Raw genomic sequence first — 19,705 nt, 5'->3', positions numbered from 1 at the left:
GTAGTGATACAACAAGCACAGATAACCTGCCCTGCTGGGGAAAGTGTGAGCGTGTGTGTGTGTGTGTGTTTTAGAGTCCTTTGGCACCGCTCGCTCTCTGAGACACACACACAGACTTACATGCACAAACAACCGGGACCTCTTCTATGCCATCCCATTTAGCATTTGGGCTTTTAACACGTTGTGATAGGGCTATTATTAGAAGAGATGGATTATCAATCAGGAATTAATCCTGACTGATGTGTTTGCCTGGAAAAGGAGCACATTGAATGTTTCTCTGATAAGGGAAAAGTCTTTTTTTTCCCCAGGAGGTGATATGAGAGTAGAGAGGATTTTTTTTTCTTTTTTTTTACTTCCAGCAGCTTCTCCTTCTCAGGACGTGAGGGGACCGCTGAGGAAGACATTCATTTATTTATCATAGTTCCTCCACTCAATCATCTTCCTCCCCCTAGTCTCTTTGCCTGACTGGCTGCTGAGCTGACTGCCTGCCTGCCTGCCTGCCTGCCTGCCTGCCTGGATGGTTGGCTCCCTCTCTGGCTGGACGCTCACTCGCTGTTCACTCACACAACTGAGCGAGCTTCACTGAGGCAGGGGTGCGGAGAGACAGTCGAGCTTGGAAAGTGGGATCTCTCTGCCAGATTTCTCTTTCTGTCTTTTTTTTTTTGCTTTTTTGTTTGGTTGGATTATTAGATGAGAGCAGAGGAAACCTCCTCCGGCACAGACTATAGACCACCACTACTGTGCTGCATCCATGACTTTACATACCTGGCTGGTGTATGGGTTTGGATTTATCTTGGTTTTGGCACTCCGCTCGGCACAAGGTGAGTGTTTCGGTTTTTAAATATGCGATGCGTTCTGTTGTGCGTGGAGGCATATGAGCTGCGCGTGAGTGCCCGCAAACTGTGCGTGCGTGTGTGTTTGTCCGTGTGTGTGTGTGTCTGTGTTTGCGCTAAGCACTAATGATATCCCTGAGACAATAATCTTCACTTACAACAGCCCTTTGCATGCAGGCCAATCAATAACATGACCAACAGTCATAACAGTGACACATTTTGAACACAGCAATAAGTGAATGCATGGTGCCGTGTAACTTTATTTCAGTGGTCTTGTGAAAACCTGCAAAATGTTAAAGAAACACAGAAGTACAACTGTGGGGAAAACGACCTGGTGAAGATTCCTGCCCGAAAGCAGAACAGCATTAATATAATGAACGACCATGTTCCTTTGTTCTGCCTGTAATTGACCTGGGAGTTAAAATCCATGTCTCACAACAATAGGTGATATCCATAAGAGGCAAACTAAATTTCCCTACAGAGCAATAACAATTGACACGACTCGCCTTGGCTCTAACCTCCGTGTCAGTGGGCGCAAGGCAAAAAGAAAACGGGGTGATTTCGCGTGCTGAGACGTCGCTTTGCTTTATTCAAATCTCTGTGTTTTTGGTCTGAGTCAGATAACCTCTGATCCCAACTCCGAACGCTAGGGTGAAGAAAGCCCCTGGGCTGATTAATGATATGTCGTTTATTGATATGGCTACAGCCTCGAATGGCTGCGAATGCACGCATTCATAATTCCAGTCGTTAGGCGTCAAAATGAATGTTATTTCCGCTTAAACATCGTTGCATAAATAATGCAACATGGGAAAATAATGAGTGAATGGATACAGGAATGTGATCCATTACCTGTGATCTACTACAGCATTGCTGGCTGGGTCAACTAAGCTCAACTAAGCTTTTGGGACACCTTGATTACTCTTATCTTTCGCTCGGTTTGTTTCTAATACATTTATGGTGCTAATTTAAAGCAGGATTTTATTTCTGTGCTAATGGAAAAATAAAAACAATAACCCCATTTAATGAAAAACAGGAAGGCAGTAATCTCCAGGGTTTTTTTTGTTTTGTTTTTTTACAATGTTTCTTAAAATCTTACTTTTCCTTTGTCCTCTCACAAAATTCATCCTCACCAAGAAATGTTGGAAGCATAACAGCATCATGCTCCTATAACTGGATCTGTGGTGTCTGCATGTGCACAAAACTAATTTATGAAACTGGATTTAGGTCACAACAGATTCAGAGTTAAGCAACGTTTGCGGTGCATACTCTGAGCGAATCTGGTGTACACACATAATAAAAATGCACTGTACCATAATATGACCTCATTATGCTGACAAATGCTCATACCGGGAAGCTTTTCAATGTTTCGTGCTGCGTGTAGCAACTCAGCCCGGTGAAATGTTATTTGTCAAATGTAAATGACCATTTCGCTGCTTGTAATTTCCATGACATTCAACTTGCTTTAATGAAACATGTGAGTATGTGAGTGTTTTCACTACATGGTGTATCACAAGCAGGAAAATGTGGCACATTCCCTCCAGACTGGCATGTGTTCTGTGCCCCGCCGAGGCTTTACATTGATTCCAGACGATTTCTAAAGTGATTTTTGTAAGAGCATTTGCCTGGGATTAGTTTGCTCCTGAAAGCTCCATCAGAGCTTTTGGTGGGCTATTTAACGGAGCAGAACCGGTGAGAGGCTGGCGTCCGCAGGGCTGCACAGATAAAGAGGGAGGATTGGTTTCAGCCAAAGCTGAAGCCATCTTGTGTGTGTGAGCGTTTGGAGCGCAGGCCCAGGTGTGTGAGGTGTCTGCATTCATGGACAATCCCTTTAAGCTCTGCTGGATTTGTTCTGGTCAGGCTTAGCCTTTCTTAGTCCTTTCTTAAGGGACTTTAAGGAGCGAGCCAGTTGTCTCTGGAAAGATGGAAAGTTTAGAGGAAATGTGCATTTTATTTCTTTTTGGATATGCTTCATTTTGAAGGGAGTGCAGGGTCAAAATCTGTTTTGGCAAGTGATCCTGTTAACTGATCCTGCATGTTGTTTTAGTTTCTGTCAAGTCCTTGTCTTTGCTGTATCTTTCTCTGCCGAGTGGTACAGACGTGGCTTTGAGATCACAAGTTGCTGCTGACTAGCAAACAGCTTGGGATGGGATGTAAGCTATTGAGGCTGAGTCACCCTTGTAGATGTTTTATGCTTCTGCATCAATTTGACATCGTAGCTATGGCAACAGCCCATATTCTACACAGACCCTATGGAGACCCTAATACTGTACCTTGAGGTACACCTCCTCACCTCCACCAGCCTTCTGCTTTAGTATTTCCGGTTGCTTCCTCATCTCACATTGCTTTGGATCAATAAAGATGGGACTCGTCAAGGATCACAAGGTTTACAGAGGAGGTTTGGTGCTACAAACATCTGTATGACTAGTTTCGGTAAAATTTCAGCGAAAGTTTCAGTTCGATCAGTGAAGATGGAACGCATCAAAGAAATGTTGATTGAGGAGCTTCAAAGGTACAAGCATTTTTACGACTCAACGCTTCAGCCACCATTGTTGGATGTAAATGGTTTGCTTTGGCGTAGGGCATGTACGTAATAAAATACGAAGAGAAGAGAAGAGAAGAGAAGAGAAGAGAAGAGAAGAGAAGAGAAGAGAAGAGAAGAGAAGAGAAGAGAAGAGAAGAGAAGAGAAGAGAAGAGAAGAGAAGAGAAGAGAAGAGAAGAGCTTCATTTAGACTTGTTGTCCTCACAAGTGGACGCATTTATCTGCCATCTAGTGGTCAGAGAGTCAACACATGTAAATCATGTAAAAACATGATACCATCATAGCAGGAATTTCAGCGAAATCTTTATTTTATTTTTATTTTTATGGTTGAAACTTGTCTATTTATGTTTAATAAGAGAGTTTAATATGTCATGCAAATTAAGAAATTCCATCAGTAGTAAAAAGCTACAGCGTCGCTTATTAGCAAATACCCGTTTGAGGATGTTGGGATTACACGTCCTGCTCAGAGATGATGCTTTTATACTTCTTAGCTCTTTGGAGCAATTAACAGCACATAACAAATAAAAACTCGGGTCTCAGGAGGTTAAACTGAAATCCTAATTAATTTGACAAACACTCAAAATGCAGTTCAAAAAAAAAAGTTCAGTTGTGTCAGCGGGAACATACGGGGAATGACTTTGAAAATTAGTGACAAAAGCTAATTGTATTTAGTGTAGTGTAGGACTTCTGACAAAATACAACCATTGTCAATGCTCAGTGGGCATTGATGAGGAGAGGTTTCTTTCAAAATTGAAACTGGGCTATGATAAAGGGTTGATGAATTATGACTTCTTTGCTTTGAAATGTCCTGTCCCTGAATTATAGGCGTATTTCACTGGAAGTAGAATCAGTGTGTCAGAGGTGTCAAATCAGTTCAAGTGTTTCCTCGTAATATGTACAAATGGAATCTTGATATCTTAATAATAATCATGGTAATAGTGGAATGCAGCTCCAAAAGTAAATGTCGACATGGAATAGAGTTGATATTGTGATCTCTTCCCATCATTTTATGTCTTGGCACAACAGTGATTCTCTGTGTTAGATTTTAACCAAAGAATCTATGGCACGTTATTGTAAACGGCACTATAACAATTAATTCATTTTCCGTTTACCTTGCAGTCCAGGGGCTGCAGTGCTATGGCTGTAACATCATCCAGGGCCAGAGGTACGTGGACGTGGGTTGCTCCAACCCAGAGGTCATCACCTGCACCCACTCACACAAGGGCTTTAAACACCGTTTCTGCATCAAGACAGAGAGCAGTGAGTAAACCTTTCATGAATGAGACTCGATGATTATTTTCTCTCGCTCTTTATCCTCTAAATCAGTCTGCTAATGCGCTTGTGTTGGGTACTTATTTGGAGAATATTTGTGGAGTAGCGGCAGATTATTAAATCCATAATGAATTCCCTCTGGCGGAGGGGCCGCTGGACCTTGTCATAATCATTTTTAATCATACTTTCCTGTAAATGTTCTTTGTCCGCTGATGTGAATATTCCATGCAGAGGATGGTTATGTAACTCTGCTTTGGTGTGCTTTGCTGAGTAAATTATAAGTCATTCACCGTTTGATGTTAAGTCAAATGGAGGATGTGGACATCCACGACAGGACGGTGATGGTCGGATGTCCACGGAAGCGTGGACGAGCCAGCTGTTTCTTTGCTTGACATCTCGCGCATCTGCAAAAGGGGCTGACGAGGCACTTTTTTTTTCTCTCCATTGGCTAAGACAAAAAGCGAGCTCGGAGAAGAACTGACAACAGCCTGTCACACACAGCGGGACGAGCACTTTGTCAAAATGTCATAGCAGTGTCTTGGTAGCAATCTGTGAGCCAGTGAGCCTGTTAATCTTCATGCGATCCCGTCCAAAGCAAGTCAAACAGATGCCGGTGAAGTTCGAAAAAGAACCTCTTAGATTTCTGGCCCTCATTTGTCCTCAGGTACAAAACATCTGTCCTCGACTCATGACAAATCCAGAATCCATCACTTCTAAATGATGTCCTCTTGTGTGTTATTTCTAACCTGTAACTGAAGTAAAGACAGGAAAAAATGTTTATGCGTGGACAGTATAAATAAAAGAAAGGTGCTTCATTCATTTGTTTTAATTAACAATATCAAACAATCCTAACACACACAAAAAGTAGAATGGACATTTTGGAATGATTTTACAGACTATTTAAAAGCAAAATGATTTATATACGTTGGTCTTTTTATGTTAGATTAAGACTAGTTTTGGAAAAATAACAACCAGATTTGGATGTGGAGGTACAAGGTTGTCATTTATCTTTTAGGACGTTATAAATAAATGTCCTCAGGTGCTAATCAAGTAGGTGATGATCAATAATGTCTCATTATAACTATTTATTGGAAAAGTGTAGAAACAGGCAAAGACGAAGAATTTTTATTATCCTATGCTACATGGGAAATTTGTGTGCACACAGATGAGGTAACGAGCACACTTGGGGTGGTGGGCTGCCACTTACATCTCAGGTAGTTGGGTGTCTTGCTCAAGAGGATGTCAGCTATGGATGCCTGGGAAAAAAGAGAATTTACTCCAACCTTGAACATTTCTAAATGTCAGTACTGGGATTCAAACTGGCCACCATCCAGTCCCAGGCCCGCCTCTCATAATGCTAGGCCAGAGCTGCCCTCTGCATGTATTTATAGCTCACTGGTGCTTGTTTTAATTATCAAATTCGAATGATGCATTAATATATTAACTACTTGTTTCAGGATTCAACATCGCAGGCTGCTTGACAAACCGTGGCCCTGTACCCAAACCGCTCATACCAAATAAAGGTTTGATTCGAGCTGAAAAACAGAAATGACGTGTCCTCCAGAAGTCAGATAATCTTTACTGCCAGTGTAGCCCTGCGGGTTTGACATTTGTAATGGTTAAAATGTCCCCGTTTGTATGTATTTTTAGTGCTTTCCCAGTTACATAAAAAATAAAAATGGGAGCGTATGCTACACAGAATAAGACTGGCCAATTTGTTAATACGTTTATTTGCTGAATTTAAAAGCACAACATATGCAGTTCATCAAAGGATTGGTTTCCCTGCTGCGTAGTCATATCCAGTGGAGTGTGTCTTTAAGATCTCCAAATGTCTTCCTCATTATACACTTGCAGTGTTTGCTGCTTACTTGTGCTCTTTTTTTTTCTTTTTTTTTTTTTTCTTGCTGAGCCAAACACCAGCTCATCACTCTTATGTGACTGACTGATTGTCTCCCCCTTTTCTGTCCGTCCAGCGGCTCTGGGTATCGTCCTGACCAGCGGTTGCGCTACATCCAGACACTGCCAGCAACAAGAGCTGCCGGGGGTGCGAATCCACTGCTGTGACTCAGACCTATGTAACAGCACCCCCCTCTGGCATCCGAGCACACTCCACTACGTATGCGCACTGCTCAGCCTCCTGCTGCTGAGGATGGGGTTATGATGTGAAGTCAGTCTGGGGAGAAACATCTGTGAACTCTTCTCTTGCAACTGCTCATGTTTAGGACCGAATGAGAGTTTTACTCCGTGTGGTGTCACGGGTGAGCACCTTGTAATAGCTTCTGCAGTCAGAGAAATTACAAAATGAGCCTGCGAACACATTTGATGAACATAACGAGGAAGGAAGCAGCTTGTAGTCATCTGTGAATTTATTGTACACACCCACTTAAAATGTATGGAACATCTGTTGCCATCTTTGTTATAGTCATAATATCAGTTGTATAAGCAATGAAAAACACTCTAACTTCAGTTTTATAAAAGCTTAGATCCACCTGTTTAATAAAATAGACATGCATTTTCTCTGTTAGGAGATTCACTACCTTTTTCAAGATCTCTTTTGAAGTCACGGGTGTTTACTTTGGGAAATGAGAGACCCTTTTTAGTTTGTTGTGCAAACTGTTCTCCAGGCTAAGCTTGGGAAAGCACACTGCATGCTCTTCTTCTATGTTTGATAGTAAGAAATATTGTTCAGTGAATGCATGTAGTATTGTGAAATTACTGTATTAAAATGTTTCATATTTTTCAAAAGAAAAAATGACCGGGACTCTGCTTTTTTTTTTTTTTTTTTAAAAAGACACACCATGACCACATGACACACATATTCAGAGCAACCAGAATGAAAAAGACTCAGTGTAAACATCTGCAAACAGTCGATCAGCTGATTCGGACATGAAGTAAATTTAGTAGTAGTGTTTTTTAACACTAAATTCAATAAGCCAAAGTCATCACAAGCTGATATAGGATGATCATATAAGGTAAGTTAATATCCATCAGATGACATTTATACATTTCAGTTATTACAGACATTTCCATATTATAGTAGAACGTGAAATTGCACTATATCTTTTTGTTATCCTAACATGTCATACACAAGCCCATAAATAGGCAGATGAATGTCATCCAGCTCCATATGTTTTAAAAAAACAGCTTTCAGCCAAGCTTTCCTTATGCTGATTGCCCTCTCTGAATTTTTTTTTTTTTCTTTTGCAGTTAGATTTCCAACAGTCAAGTGTGAATCCAACAAAGACAAATGCAATGCAAATTACAGGCTGTCTCACTAGAAACATTTAACATTTAACATGCTGGAAATGCCAACAGCATACAAAAAATAAAAATAAATAAATAAATGTATATATAAATAGTAAATGTAAATGTATGTTTGACTTCGTGTATGTATGTTTAGGGTTTAGGTGTATGTATTTTTGTATGCAGTTGTGCTGCTGCTGTTATTGACAATTGATGATTATCCATCCCCTCAAGACATAGACCACATATATATATCAAACCAAATGTAGCTTTGTGAGCTAAAGCTCTGGCCCTAGAATCGCCCTGCCTCAAGGCAACTCATTTCAGAAACCGCAAATAAAAAATTAATTTTAAAAAGAGATCCCTAAAGCTATACCTCTCACTTTGGAATCAGGTCAGGCAGGTGTATCCTTGTCAATCAAATACCTGAACGTTCACTGTTGTGTGTCCTGATCTCACCTAAGTGTTTATTTCATAAGGTGACATGGCTTTTATGATAGATTTCATGAGCATTAATAAGTGTTGATATAAATACAGTATGCATGAATATACCTGTAAAGGTGGTTGTCCTCCAGGACACGGTGAATGTTATTGGTGCAAAAGCTGCAAATCGCCGCATATACCGAGGCTCTTTGTCCCAGAAGCCCATTGTATAGAGCGGAGGAAACCCTGTGCCGTGGGCAGCCATCTTGGATAGACAGCTCATACTTGAGCCAGGATCACCTGCAAACCTCTTCTGACCAGCCCAAGCTCTGAAGACCGCATTTCTGGTAAGGACAGAGAACGACAAATAATTTAACACACTCCACGCATGTACATTATGCCTAACAACCACAGGCAAGCTAATATTTATATCGTGAAAGACTTGTAAATGTTCAGGTATCTTGTGTTTGAGGAGTCAGCTGAGGGGAAAGCTAACGAAGCTAGCCAACAGATGCTTACTGCTAGGCTGTAGACTGTGTCGTTACGTGCCAAGAATCTCGGGATATGATTTGTTTACCCATTGAACAGTTAGTGAATACTATTGCTGGCGGTAAATAAGATGTCCATGTTGGGTTATCGAGATAATTCAGCTCCGCGTCTATCACCAGCTGACAGACTAGCCTGCTAAAGCTATCGCTGGCTGTCGTTAACGTTAGTTGCTGCTGTAAGGTGTTATTTTTTTCATGAAATTAGGCGTAGGCCAAGAGTGTTTTCTAACCTAGTTATACTAATCAACGGCGTTTAATCGATGGGTCATGTGTCAGTGGGAGCAGCTGCCTTGCGTGGCGTGATGTTTTTGTTGTCAAGGTACAGTTGATGTCAGCAAGCAGAATGCTGGCTAACGTTAAGTTAGCTGTCAACACAGCCAACACAGGGCCCTTGAATTTTATCTGAAGCGACCATCTACATGGCTAACCGTGTCAGTTATCACTTCTCTTACTTCCTCGTCAGCTCAGCAACGTCAGTGGCTTTTTGGCCGCTAGATAAAATCTAAAGAATAGATCATACTTTAGCCAGTCATAATGCCGGTTGGGAAGCTAACGTTGAGCTAGTCGCTGTCTTTGGGGATAACGCTACTGTGTCAATTTAGGAGTTAACACCAGACACCCTAGTCTGGCTTGTTGTTGGATTTGACCACCCCTTAATTCTCCTTGCTTGTATTGAGAATATCGTAATAAGTCGTAGTGCAGTGTTGCACATCAGGTGCAATGCTAAGTATTTAGCCAACAGTGTTTTAGCATCCTCTGGTTTTGTTTTTTCCAAACACAAATGCATGATTTATAATCTGGATCCGGCAACAAGGTACACCATCGTCATCTCATCGTTTGAAATATTCTTCTGACGTTTCCCTTTATCATCTATGAAATGCTGCATCATTTCTTTTTTTTTTTTGTGCCACTCCTCTGTTTATTAGCACACTTCCTCTGAGCCTACTACTGCCCGATATGTATTTAGTTTATTATATTCGTAAGATATTTATGATTATTTCATACACCGTGTGATAATGTGTGCAGCTCTACATTACCTGTACATCACAGATGATTTCTCACAATATTGTTTCTCTTTGTGAAGAAGTCACATGATTCAAATAGTGGGCCTGGCCATTGTGAAAACAGTGTGACCATGTATGTGTCATGATTTCCTGTCAGCCTCCGTTTGAGTTGCCCACATGTCATCCTTGCATCCCTTTCATGAGGAATGATTGTTGAGAGAGGGAAAGGAAGTGGCATGGTTTCTCTGGAGGAAGATTCAGAGTGTTAAAGGAGTAACAGACAAGTGCTGAGGCTGCAGTCTTGTCACATGGTCTTGACTTGCCTCTTTCATTGATACTGCTCGGTTTATTTCCACATCATGTGCACGGGTAGCTATAAACTTAGTTAAGTATTGAATCACATCTTAATTTTGCTCTTGTTGGAAGACTTTTGTAATAGATCAACATTCCACCACACTGGGGCAAGAGAGGTCACATGATGGTCATGTGATAAGAGCCAGTCTAGAAAAAGGCCATTGAAGCCGTGTGTTTGAGGATAATCATGTGTGTGACCGGTTTATGGCCCCTGTTTAACTTTAAACTTGAATATCATCTCTGTGAGGGACGTACTCACTGCAATATCATGCACTTAATTTACTCGTGCATTAATACATTAAATAACCCTTAGTGTAAACAAGCTTGTAGTTGCAAGGCAATCATAATATCAGAGGTAGCTATATAATCCAAAAGTGTAAAAAAAAAGATAGGTACAGAGATGCCATGTCATGATGTAAGTAGAAAGTCATGAAGGATCTTTTTTAGCTTCAGTAAGATAGTTGTTATTAGTTTAAGTGTCTCAGGTGAAGCTGAAGAGCCAATTCTTTTCTTTGGCGGCCAGAAAATACAGCCACAGATTGCCCTGGACGCCCTGTAGGTTATTTACATAGCTTCAAATTATATCACTAAAAGCTTTTTCCTCTTGTCTTGTTTTACCTCAGAAAAATAGCACTATACAAACATCAGTGGACTCGGCTGTCTAGTTTTATGACTTAATCAATTTTTGTCTGACTGCAAGCGCATTCTTCTATCATGATGTTGTGTGTACCAACATGATGGTACCTGTAACCTGAACCAACACTTCTTATTCAAGCGAAGGCTTAGGCTTCTGTATCTGTCCGTCTGCATTTCCTGTCTAACAAATTAGCGTCTTTAGTCTTCTACATTTCACCCATTTACTCAATTTTCTTATAATACTTAATGTCTACTCGCTCTGTTTCTGCTTCTGTCTCTCTCTCGCTTCTCTTATCACACTGCATCCACATTTATCATGTGCTGTGTCAGCAATAATCTGGTCGGCCAAACATGGTCACTGAACTGCAGATGTAGAAGTGGGAACATAACGCTATCACTGTGCTCTGATGTGACACAGTGACTTTTACTTCCAAGGAACTGCTTTGACAGCAGCTGTGATTTAAATTACCCAAAAGCTGTGGTTTAAGGCAATCTTTGCCAGGGAAATAGAAACCCTCAGGCTAGAGAATGATTATGCTACCCATTCAGCCTGAATTATTTACTTCTCTAGAGTCGACCCTGTATGGCAGCACCTTAATACAGAATTATGAGACAGTCTTAAGTCAGCATAACTACAAAACAGTCCTGATGTCAGCGGATGACATTTCAAAGTGAATTTTATTTCAAATTCAACATGAGGGGGAAAAAATGCCTTTGAAGCACACTCACAGATGTCATACTTAACCATATCATTTATATATATTAAAGAAACTCAAATAGATCATATCCCAAAAGGAGTATAATCGATGTATGTGTGTACATGCTCTTTAGGACTGACTATTGATCTTGTGTGTGTGTGGTAAATCTAAAGCATTTTCCCAGATGAGTGTGCTGTCACTTGGGTGTGAACTATGAAACATCCCTGGATGTCAGTTAGGTGTCAGTTCTATCTTTAGCTCTTAGCCGCTGGAGGTACCTTTGTGCACTTCTACAGCTACTAAAATCAGCCAGAGTAACTGGTGCTCTGCTATTAAATTAGACTGAGTAATGCTATCATTATGAGAAGTTCAACAGAGGAGAGATAGCAGGACAGAATAATGTGGATCCATCTGTATAGGTGTGGCTTATCGACCACTGAAGAGTAGTCTTCTCCCATACTTGTTAAAAAACGATTTGTCTCAGCTGCCTACTTAAGCTGGGTTCAACTAATGTTAAGACTTCGTTGTCATCCTGTGGAGTGAGAGTGAAACGGATAAAGTTGCATATAATATATGCAACCTTATTTTTTAGTCACATTACCCGCCTTTTCTTTATTGTCACATTAAAAGCATAATGCCCCTGTGGCATTATTTGAAGTAAGGAAAGGGATTTGAAGCTTTGTTGTAATTGTTGTGAATATAAGTAATATAGGAAATGAATCATTAAAGAGGAACTGAGCATTTTCTGAGCATGATTATTGCTGGGTTGGAAGAAAGGATCCAGTGGAATTAGTCCGTGTCCATGTTTACATTTACTGATGATGCAGGTGGACAAGCTGACACCAGTGCTGTTGATACTTTTACATTTTATAGACTTGATGTCAAGCAGTGTTCAAGTATATGGCCATGGTTGTGTTTTTATTTTCTTTTTCCTGTGATTGTTTATATTGGCAGAAAAGTGTCTGCAGTGCAGTCTTTGTTGGGCAAACTGATTATCAGCTGAAGTCCATATATCAGTATCATGACTGTCACAATTTCATCAGTAAATGTTTAAAACAAAATCTATATTCCCCATTAAAGACATGTAACAGAGCTTGAACATTAGCAGCTGGCCTGCGTTAATCTAGTCACTTCCTCGCTGTCCAGTGAAGATGCTACGGTGGCGTTAGCTCCACATAGCTAGCTAAACCAGAAAGCTGCCAAACAACATCTCGGAGGATTTTTCCCAGCCTTACACAGCTGTATTCATCAAAACGACTTTGAAATTTTGTGTGTTTATCTCTAGATAGTAAGAGGCTCCTTCTCTGTTCTTATCACAGATTTTTACTGTACATGTCCTGTTATCCTGAAAGATTGAGCAGCCGTTACTGTTTTAAACTTTCTGTTCTATGTTTCTGTTCCCATAGATTTGTGCATAAAGTCAGTGTAGTTTAAATATCTTTTTTTTTTTTCCTATTCCTAATGTGTATTTTATACACATGGAGAGAAAACCAGTGGACATCCTCACGATAAAACCCAGTAATGGAAATGAATTTAGTCGGTGTTGAGTAATGCAGGGGATTCAAGTCAATGATTGTAAGATGGAAAAAGCATTATTGTGTACTGTTTTCTTTCCAGTCATTGCCTGGAAGTCTTCTTGTAGGAAAAATGTGACTTGTCCTTGAAAGTTTAAACGGCTGAATTTCTCCCTCTTCTGTTTTTTCAGAGCCACAATGGCCACCGCACCGTACAACTACTCCTACATCTTCAAATACATCATTATCGGTAAGTGAGCATCGACTCTTCAGCGAGTCAAGTTGTTGAAGCTGTTTAACTTCTGTTTTAAGATCCAAAGGACAATATGAATGTTACGTTTTGCACGACTCTTTAATGACGCTCAGTATTTTAGAAGATGTTTCGGCAAAACTTCATTCACATGGCAGAACAAAGACAATTTAACAGCAGTTAAACTCGACTGCCGTAAAGAAATCTACCGTTAAGTCATATTTAGGTTGCATTATGTGGCCCCACTCAACTTTATTTGAGTTTGGTACTAGGTCCTCTCTTTACTTCATTTCCTATTGCATTGTACACATTGCCGCTGTGCACACATTTACAGACAGACATATGCATATACACCCTGACCCGCAGCTCCGGGTTGTTTGTCTTAAACGCAAAACACACTGCCTGAAAAGTTATGCTCAGCCCGGATCTTAACAAGTTTTCTAAATAAATCTCAAATATAAGGGTTGCTGTTTTACTTTTTGCTTATTATTATTTAAAATACCAGGGTATTTTGTCAAATAATTAATTTTTTTGACAATATTACCTAATAATAACACAGAGGAGTATGTATGATTTGTTTGCTTGTGTCTTTGCTTTGTCACAAGTACACAATCCAGCACATTAGTGACAAAATACAAAGATTCATTGTCAAAATATATGGCTCTACATACGTTACAATAGGTCCCTGTTGCTTCGTCTCCTACGTCTCCTCCTCATTATGTGAAAGTTTAAGTATTGTTGCTGACTGTCACAGAGGGGTTGCCACATCATGCGTGGGGCAACACTGCAGGCTTGAATAGACAATTGTTGTTCTCCTGCTTTTTCCTTGGTTGACCTGAGATTCTCTCCGTATCTCTCTCCACAGGGGACATGGGGGTAGGGAAGTCATGTTTGCTTCACCAGTTCACAGAAAAGAAATGTAAGTGCTGCCCCGATTCTGATCCCTTTTCATCTGCGTGTGTCTCAGTGCGTGTAAGGTTGCCAGGTTCAACTGGAGTGCCTAAATCACTTTAGATTTCTTTATGCGCCGGAGGAAGTCGGCGGCATAGAAGTCAAGTGTGAGCTCAACAGTGAGAGTCTCTTCTTCTGTGCATGAGCCAGCTGCAGCCTCCCATCGCCATTCAGCTCAGTTTTGTTTAGTGCTACTATTAACGAGCCAGATGCTGGGTTCCTCATTCAGTTGTCCACGATCGCATCCTGTCTATATCCACACATGCACTGGGTGGGATTTAGAAAAGGTTTTCAGTGTCGCTTTTATAGAAACGCGATACTTTCTGGATGTTTATACAATTTAGAAAACTCCATTGCTCTAAAGACTAATTAATTATTGATGCAACTGCTGCTGGCCTACAGTAGGAATGAGGTAGTGATGTGTGAGAGACTGCGCACATGTTCATAAGAATAAAGTTAAATTTTTGTAAGCCATAATGAGGCAAGTTCTTCTTAAACTAAAGATTTTCTCAGTTTTGAATGTTTGAACTTCAGGCACAAAAATCAAACACACTCCGCTTCCTCTCTCCAGTCATGGCAGACTGCCCTCATACAATTGGCGTGGAGTTTGGTACAAGGATAATTGAGGTGAGCGGGCAGAAGATCAAGCTGCAGATTTGGGACACGGCAGGGCAAGAACGCTTCAGGGCCGTCACCCGCTCCTACTACCGCGGAGCCGCAGGGGCACTCATGGTCTACGACATCACCAGGTACGAGATGCTTCTCACGTGTTGAAGTGACACCGTACACGATAGCCACCGAGCTCGTTTCACGAAAGCATATATATAAGAGGAAGCTGGATGAAAGCAAAGCTGATAACTAAACAGTCCAACCCCAAATATGAACGGCTTGCCTTGCAGCTCTGTGTCTGACCTTCCTACCCAAACTGTTAGATGGTATCAGTGGTACGCCAAATAAACACAGCTGAACATGTGGAATGTCTGACCACGCTGCACCCAACTCCAATAATTGACCCGAGGGAATAGAGAACTACTGTAACACACAAACGTTAGAGCCACAGATGAGCGTTTATTGCGGTATATGTGGTTGCTGCGCATGATCAGCTGATCATATCCATATCCTGTAATTAAAGGGTGTGACCTCGCTCAGTGTTTGTGTGTCAAACTCCCAGGGTTTCAAGTTTCAAATGTATCCGCAAATATAAAAGTCTTTACTCTGAAGTGATGTCCTCAGTATGTCGCAGCTGCCGCCTCTTCTCCGGCCGCTCCTCGGAGTCGGAGATATGTTGTGTCTTTGCTTGTCGTCATAGTAACCTCTGTCTGATGTCACACAGGAGAAGCACGTACAACCACCTCAGTAGCTGGTTGACTGATGCCAGAAACCTCACCAATCCCAATACTGTAAGTACACAACAAGACCCCAAATACCCCTCTCTATACACACACAACTCAGATCTTTGCCAGTTCATTAGGTACATTAGTGAAAATGAATACTTTCTAGTATAACAGCCCTGCTCTAAGTCTTAGCCTCATCGAGGTTATGGTATTTTCTCTAGTGTTCCTAATGCAGTGGCAAGTGATGTTATATTTTCTTTCTGTAGTTTTTCTCTTTGTCTATGTTATCTTTGCTTCCTTCCCCATTTCCCTCCTGCGTTGCTCTCCCTCCTCCTTGACGCCACAGATCACTGTCCATTTCTTAAATAGATTTTTTCTTGGTAAATATGATTAGCTGGAAAACATCCTGCCTTCTCTTGCAGACCTGTGTTCCATCAAAGAAGTATGTTTGTGCTATAGGCCACGTCCACTTCACAGCTTTCATATCTCGCGAGAAGCCATTTAGATGACATTTAGATCCAGCTATTTTCACATGGATGAGTTTTGTCAACATTCATGTTTACTTTTGTGAATAAATGAGACCTCAAAGGAGTTTCCCAGGGTTTATAAAGTTATTTTAATCTGGTTCTGATGTTCTGATGAGGATGATTTGTTGTTTGGACACCAGTTCTAACCGTTTTATTGACAAGTGCTATTTTTGCTGAAGTGTCGTGTAACGACCAAGTGGTGGCACTGTTGTTGTGTGGGGATATTTGTGTCTGTTTTTGGAACTATAAACATAATGAATATATTGATACTCTTTCGACTGACGCCACCATTGCGGTAGGAAGGTAGGTTAGGAAGGCTCAGCAAGAGCTTCATCCGATAATTACATTTATCTTGTGAACATGTTCCTGTGGAGCAGAATCCTCAGAAATTCTGTCTCTTTCTTACAAGGAAGAAGTTCATCACAGCAGTACATTAGTGGACTAATTACATCACAGTTGCTGGGGGCTCTGTCTGGTGTGCCAGCCCGGTCCTCGGTGCATCTCTAAATCAATCTCTTAACGAACAACTCAACTCGTTAGTGTAGTCTTCCTGCCTTGCCGTCAGCTTAATTATCTCTCGGAGGTTCAGAAAGCGAGTTTCTTCCAGAGAAGAACTCCAGGGATGATCTCACTCTTCCTCTTCCTGTGTCTGCGTTGTCAGGTGATCATTCTCATAGGAAACAAAGCAGACTTGGAGGCCCAGAGGGACGTCACTTACGAGGAGGCGAAGCAGTTTGCTGAGGAGAACGGTGAGCCAGACAATGAATGTGCAGCATGACGAGAAGTCAGGAAAAGGGGCTTTATTCTCAGGAAATGGTTTTTATTTACATCATGAACACCGCTTTCTATTTATATCCCTGAGATAGTAGAACTGAGCAGACGTGTTAATTGAACGAGTGGGCGAATGAGGAAGTGGTGTATTAGGTATGTGAGCCTGGAGCATTGTTTCACTGAATCATTACTTCTGCTTTATGTTGCACAGGTCTGTTGTTTCTGGAAGCCAGTGCAAAAACGTAAGTGTGCTCAACTTCATTTCATGAACCATTTGAGCCACCTGCCTCCTCCCGTTTCTCTGACATTGTGTTTATGTTCAGAGGTGAAAACGTCGAGGATGCCTTCCTGGAAGCTGCTAAGAAGATCTACCAGAATATTCAAGATGGCAGCCTGGACCTGAACGCGGCCGAGTCAGGGGTCCAGCATAAGCCCTCGGCTCCACAGGGCTGCCGGCTAACCAACGAACCACAGCCTCAGAGGGAAGGCTGCGGCTGCTAATGACCAAGCAAACGTCCCTTTGCCCTCCCTCTCTCTGTCTGTCTCTCTCTCTGTCTGTCTGTCCGTCCCGCCCGCCCTCCCTCCTTCAACCGACCCTCTCCATTCATTCCACCACCTCTGTACGTTCATACGTCACTGCACCGGGAGCGTGAGAGCAGGGCTGCGGAGGGAAGGAACAGGGGGGGCAAATATCGACTTGGGCCAGACTGAGCTGAGCTGCGTGGACTACATCTCCCTCCTCCTCCTCCTCCTCCTTTTTCTCCTCCTCTATGCCCCTCCGTCTCCCTTTGTCGCTCTCTCACCCCTCCTCTCTAAAACTCTGTCAGCCGTGTTGTCGTCTCATAACTCTCCCCTCGCCCCCCCCCCTCCTCGTCATAGTATCGTAGAAGAAGCCACCACTCGTTACACAGGTCACTGACACTTTAGGTAGATGTAATGTTCATACGATAATGATAAACCGAGACTGTTTTTTTATGTTTGGTTTTATAGCTTCTATATGAAATGTAAACACTGCATTAAGTTTCATCCAGCACTGATCAGTTCTGTACGATCTAAATTATATTCCTGAAGCCCTCGCCGCCTCTCCTGCATGGTTTTGCGATATCTCGAAATCGCGCTTTATTCGTGTGGGAACAGTGAAGGCAATGAAGTAGTTGTGTATCATGCAGCCGCCAAGGCTCCTAAGCCTAAGCCTGAGTCCAGGAGCTGAGCGAGCTGCCTGTTGGCTTTTAATTCTATTTTTTGCTGCTTGGCACAAAGCAAATTCCCTGGCCAGATGTGGCAGCACTGATGATCTCAGTAGAGATTATTTAGAAAACAAGGAATTACCCTGTAACTCCTTTGGGGTAATTCCCAAGTCTCTCCACTGGGATATCGCAGGAAGGAATATTGGGTGTTTTCCAGTTTGTGTGCGCTCGTGTGTTAGGAGGTTGAATGATCGCTTCTTTTGACTAAGTTAAAATGACACTTTAGCAAAACGAAAATCCTTTTCCATTTTTCTCCTTAAATTTTTTTTATTTTCATTTTTTGCACCAGTTCTCCCTCACCCATCTCTCCTCAGAACCCTCCTCCTCCTCCTCTTCGTCATATCAAACAGATTCTGTCTTTTCCAGCATTTTCTTTGTCATTGTTTGTTGCCTTATTACAAATGAACGTTGTTACTCTTTAAACTGTTTCGCCGCGCTCGCTCTTCACTCTGCTGTCGAGATTCACCCTAATTCAATAAATCAAGTCTTTTAGAATAATTCTCGCATTTTACTAGTAAAATAATATTTAAAAATAGAAGTAAATGGTTCCCGCGGTCGTCGCGTCTCAGATGGCCGAGAAGAAGTATCAGCAGCATGGGTGTAAAAAAACAAACTCACACTCCTTTTTATCTAAATGACACCGCACTGAAGAGCTCATCTCTTGTTCATTCGAGCTGCCTCCCACAATGCAACACCAAGCAGCATGCCCCCGCCCCCCCCACGACCCCGCCCTTCTTGACACAAATCAAATTGTCTAAATCAAATTGTTTTGTTTTTTTTGTTGTTGTTTTTCAAGTTTCTGTATCATAGTGATTCTCTGATTGGACAGCTGTATATATTGCTTCTTAACTATTGGTGATGACCTCGCTACTGTACTTTTGGATTTAGAAAATTTATTTGGTGGCTCTGCCAAGATCTGTACAGTTGGTGTGCTAGTGGGTTGCCTGTAATTCATGCTTGGGAAATTCTGTAACATAGTTTCTATTAATAAATGTATGTAAAGGACAGACACCTAGACCCCACCCCCTTAACCACCCCCCACCCCATTCACACACTACTGAACCTGCCGATTGGTTGAGGGGAGAGGAAGTGGATTGAGATGACGCGCAAACTAGTATTTATGTCTTGATTCCTCTCATTTCTGTGCGGAGTTGAGAACGGGGCACTTTCATGTCGATTTTCTTTTCTCCACCCATTCGTCGCTCCTCTCGTGTGGGAGGGGTCCGCATCGCTGTCTTAACTTTTTCGGGGAGCGGGGATTGATTTGTTATTTGTGGGAAGTGGGTGGGCTGGGGTCTTTCTTTTTTTCCTGTGTCCCACCTCTTCGCAGTCCGAGTGACCACTTCCTGCTTTTGTCTGTCCACAAGTACAAAAAAAAACAAAACAAAACAACAAAAACGTACATATGTATAAATTTTTAAGGAGCTGTGCTAACATTTAAATGCGTTCTTGCGTGTTTATGATTTTAAAATGTTGACATTTTGATTTTAATGATAAAAATACTCTAGACAGAAAAAATAAATTATACATAACCTGTTGCTTTGTGTCCTGATTATTTTT

At 41.6% G+C, this 19,705-nt stretch overlaps 2 protein-coding genes and 1 long non-coding RNA gene across 3 annotated transcripts; 2 read left to right on the top strand and 1 right to left on the bottom strand.

Moving 5' to 3' along the window:
- Positions 1 to 105: 105 nt before the first annotated feature.
- LOC124996914 lies at positions 106 to 7,390 on the top strand. The gene is made up of 3 exons (XM_047570330.1): positions 106 to 821; positions 4,493 to 4,633; positions 6,619 to 7,390. Exons 1-3 carry the CDS (start codon positions 752 to 754, stop codon positions 6,804 to 6,806), a joined length of 399 nt encoding a protein of 132 aa, XP_047426286.1. The 5' UTR covers positions 106 to 751; the 3' UTR covers positions 6,807 to 7,390.
- Positions 6,357 to 8,583, bottom strand: LOC124996915. Its single transcript, XR_007110903.1, has 2 exons — positions 8,441 to 8,583; positions 6,357 to 6,924 (listed from the first exon to the last, which is right to left on the bottom strand). It is a non-coding gene; the product is annotated as an uncharacterized LOC124996915 (long non-coding RNA).
- Positions 8,511 to 19,683, top strand: rab14l (RAB14, member RAS oncogene family, like). The gene is made up of 8 exons (XM_047570329.1): positions 8,511 to 8,658; positions 13,257 to 13,315; positions 14,181 to 14,234; positions 14,838 to 15,015; positions 15,600 to 15,666; positions 16,789 to 16,876; positions 17,110 to 17,140; positions 17,222 to 19,683. The coding sequence occupies exons 2-8, from the start codon at positions 13,264 to 13,266 to the stop codon at positions 17,397 to 17,399; spliced, it is 648 nt and encodes a 215-aa protein (XP_047426285.1). The 5' UTR covers positions 8,511 to 8,658; positions 13,257 to 13,263; the 3' UTR covers positions 17,400 to 19,683.
- Positions 19,684 to 19,705: the final 22 nt, after the last annotated feature.

Source organism: Mugil cephalus, chromosome 19, assembly GCF_022458985.1.
Source record: "Mugil cephalus isolate CIBA_MC_2020 chromosome 19, CIBA_Mcephalus_1.1, whole genome shotgun sequence".
Taxonomy (NCBI): domain Eukaryota; kingdom Metazoa; phylum Chordata; class Actinopteri; order Mugiliformes; family Mugilidae; genus Mugil; species Mugil cephalus.
Note: the sequence above shows the minus strand (reverse complement) of the source record. Positions and strands in the feature narration are given on the sequence as shown.

Excerpts from the sequence above, each read along its gene's own strand:
- LOC124996914 (XM_047570330.1), top strand. The coding sequence starts at position 752 with ATGACTTTACATACCTGGCTGGTGTATGGGTTTGGATTTATCTTGGTT. Across the intron at positions 822-4,492 it reads GGCACTCCGCTCGGCACAAG|TCCAGGGGCTGCAGTGCTAT; the intron begins GTGAGTGTTTCG and ends TTTACCTTGCAG. Across the intron at positions 4,634-6,618 it reads CTGCATCAAGACAGAGAGCA|CGGCTCTGGGTATCGTCCTG; the intron begins GTGAGTAAACCT and ends CTGTCCGTCCAG.
- rab14l (XM_047570329.1), top strand. The coding sequence starts at position 13,264 with ATGGCCACCGCACCGTACAACTACTCCTACATCTTCAAATACATCATT. Across the intron at positions 14,235-14,837 it reads CCAGTTCACAGAAAAGAAAT|TCATGGCAGACTGCCCTCAT; the intron begins GTAAGTGCTGCC and ends TCCTCTCTCCAG. Across the intron at positions 16,877-17,109 it reads GCAGTTTGCTGAGGAGAACG|GTCTGTTGTTTCTGGAAGCC; the intron begins GTGAGCCAGACA and ends TATGTTGCACAG.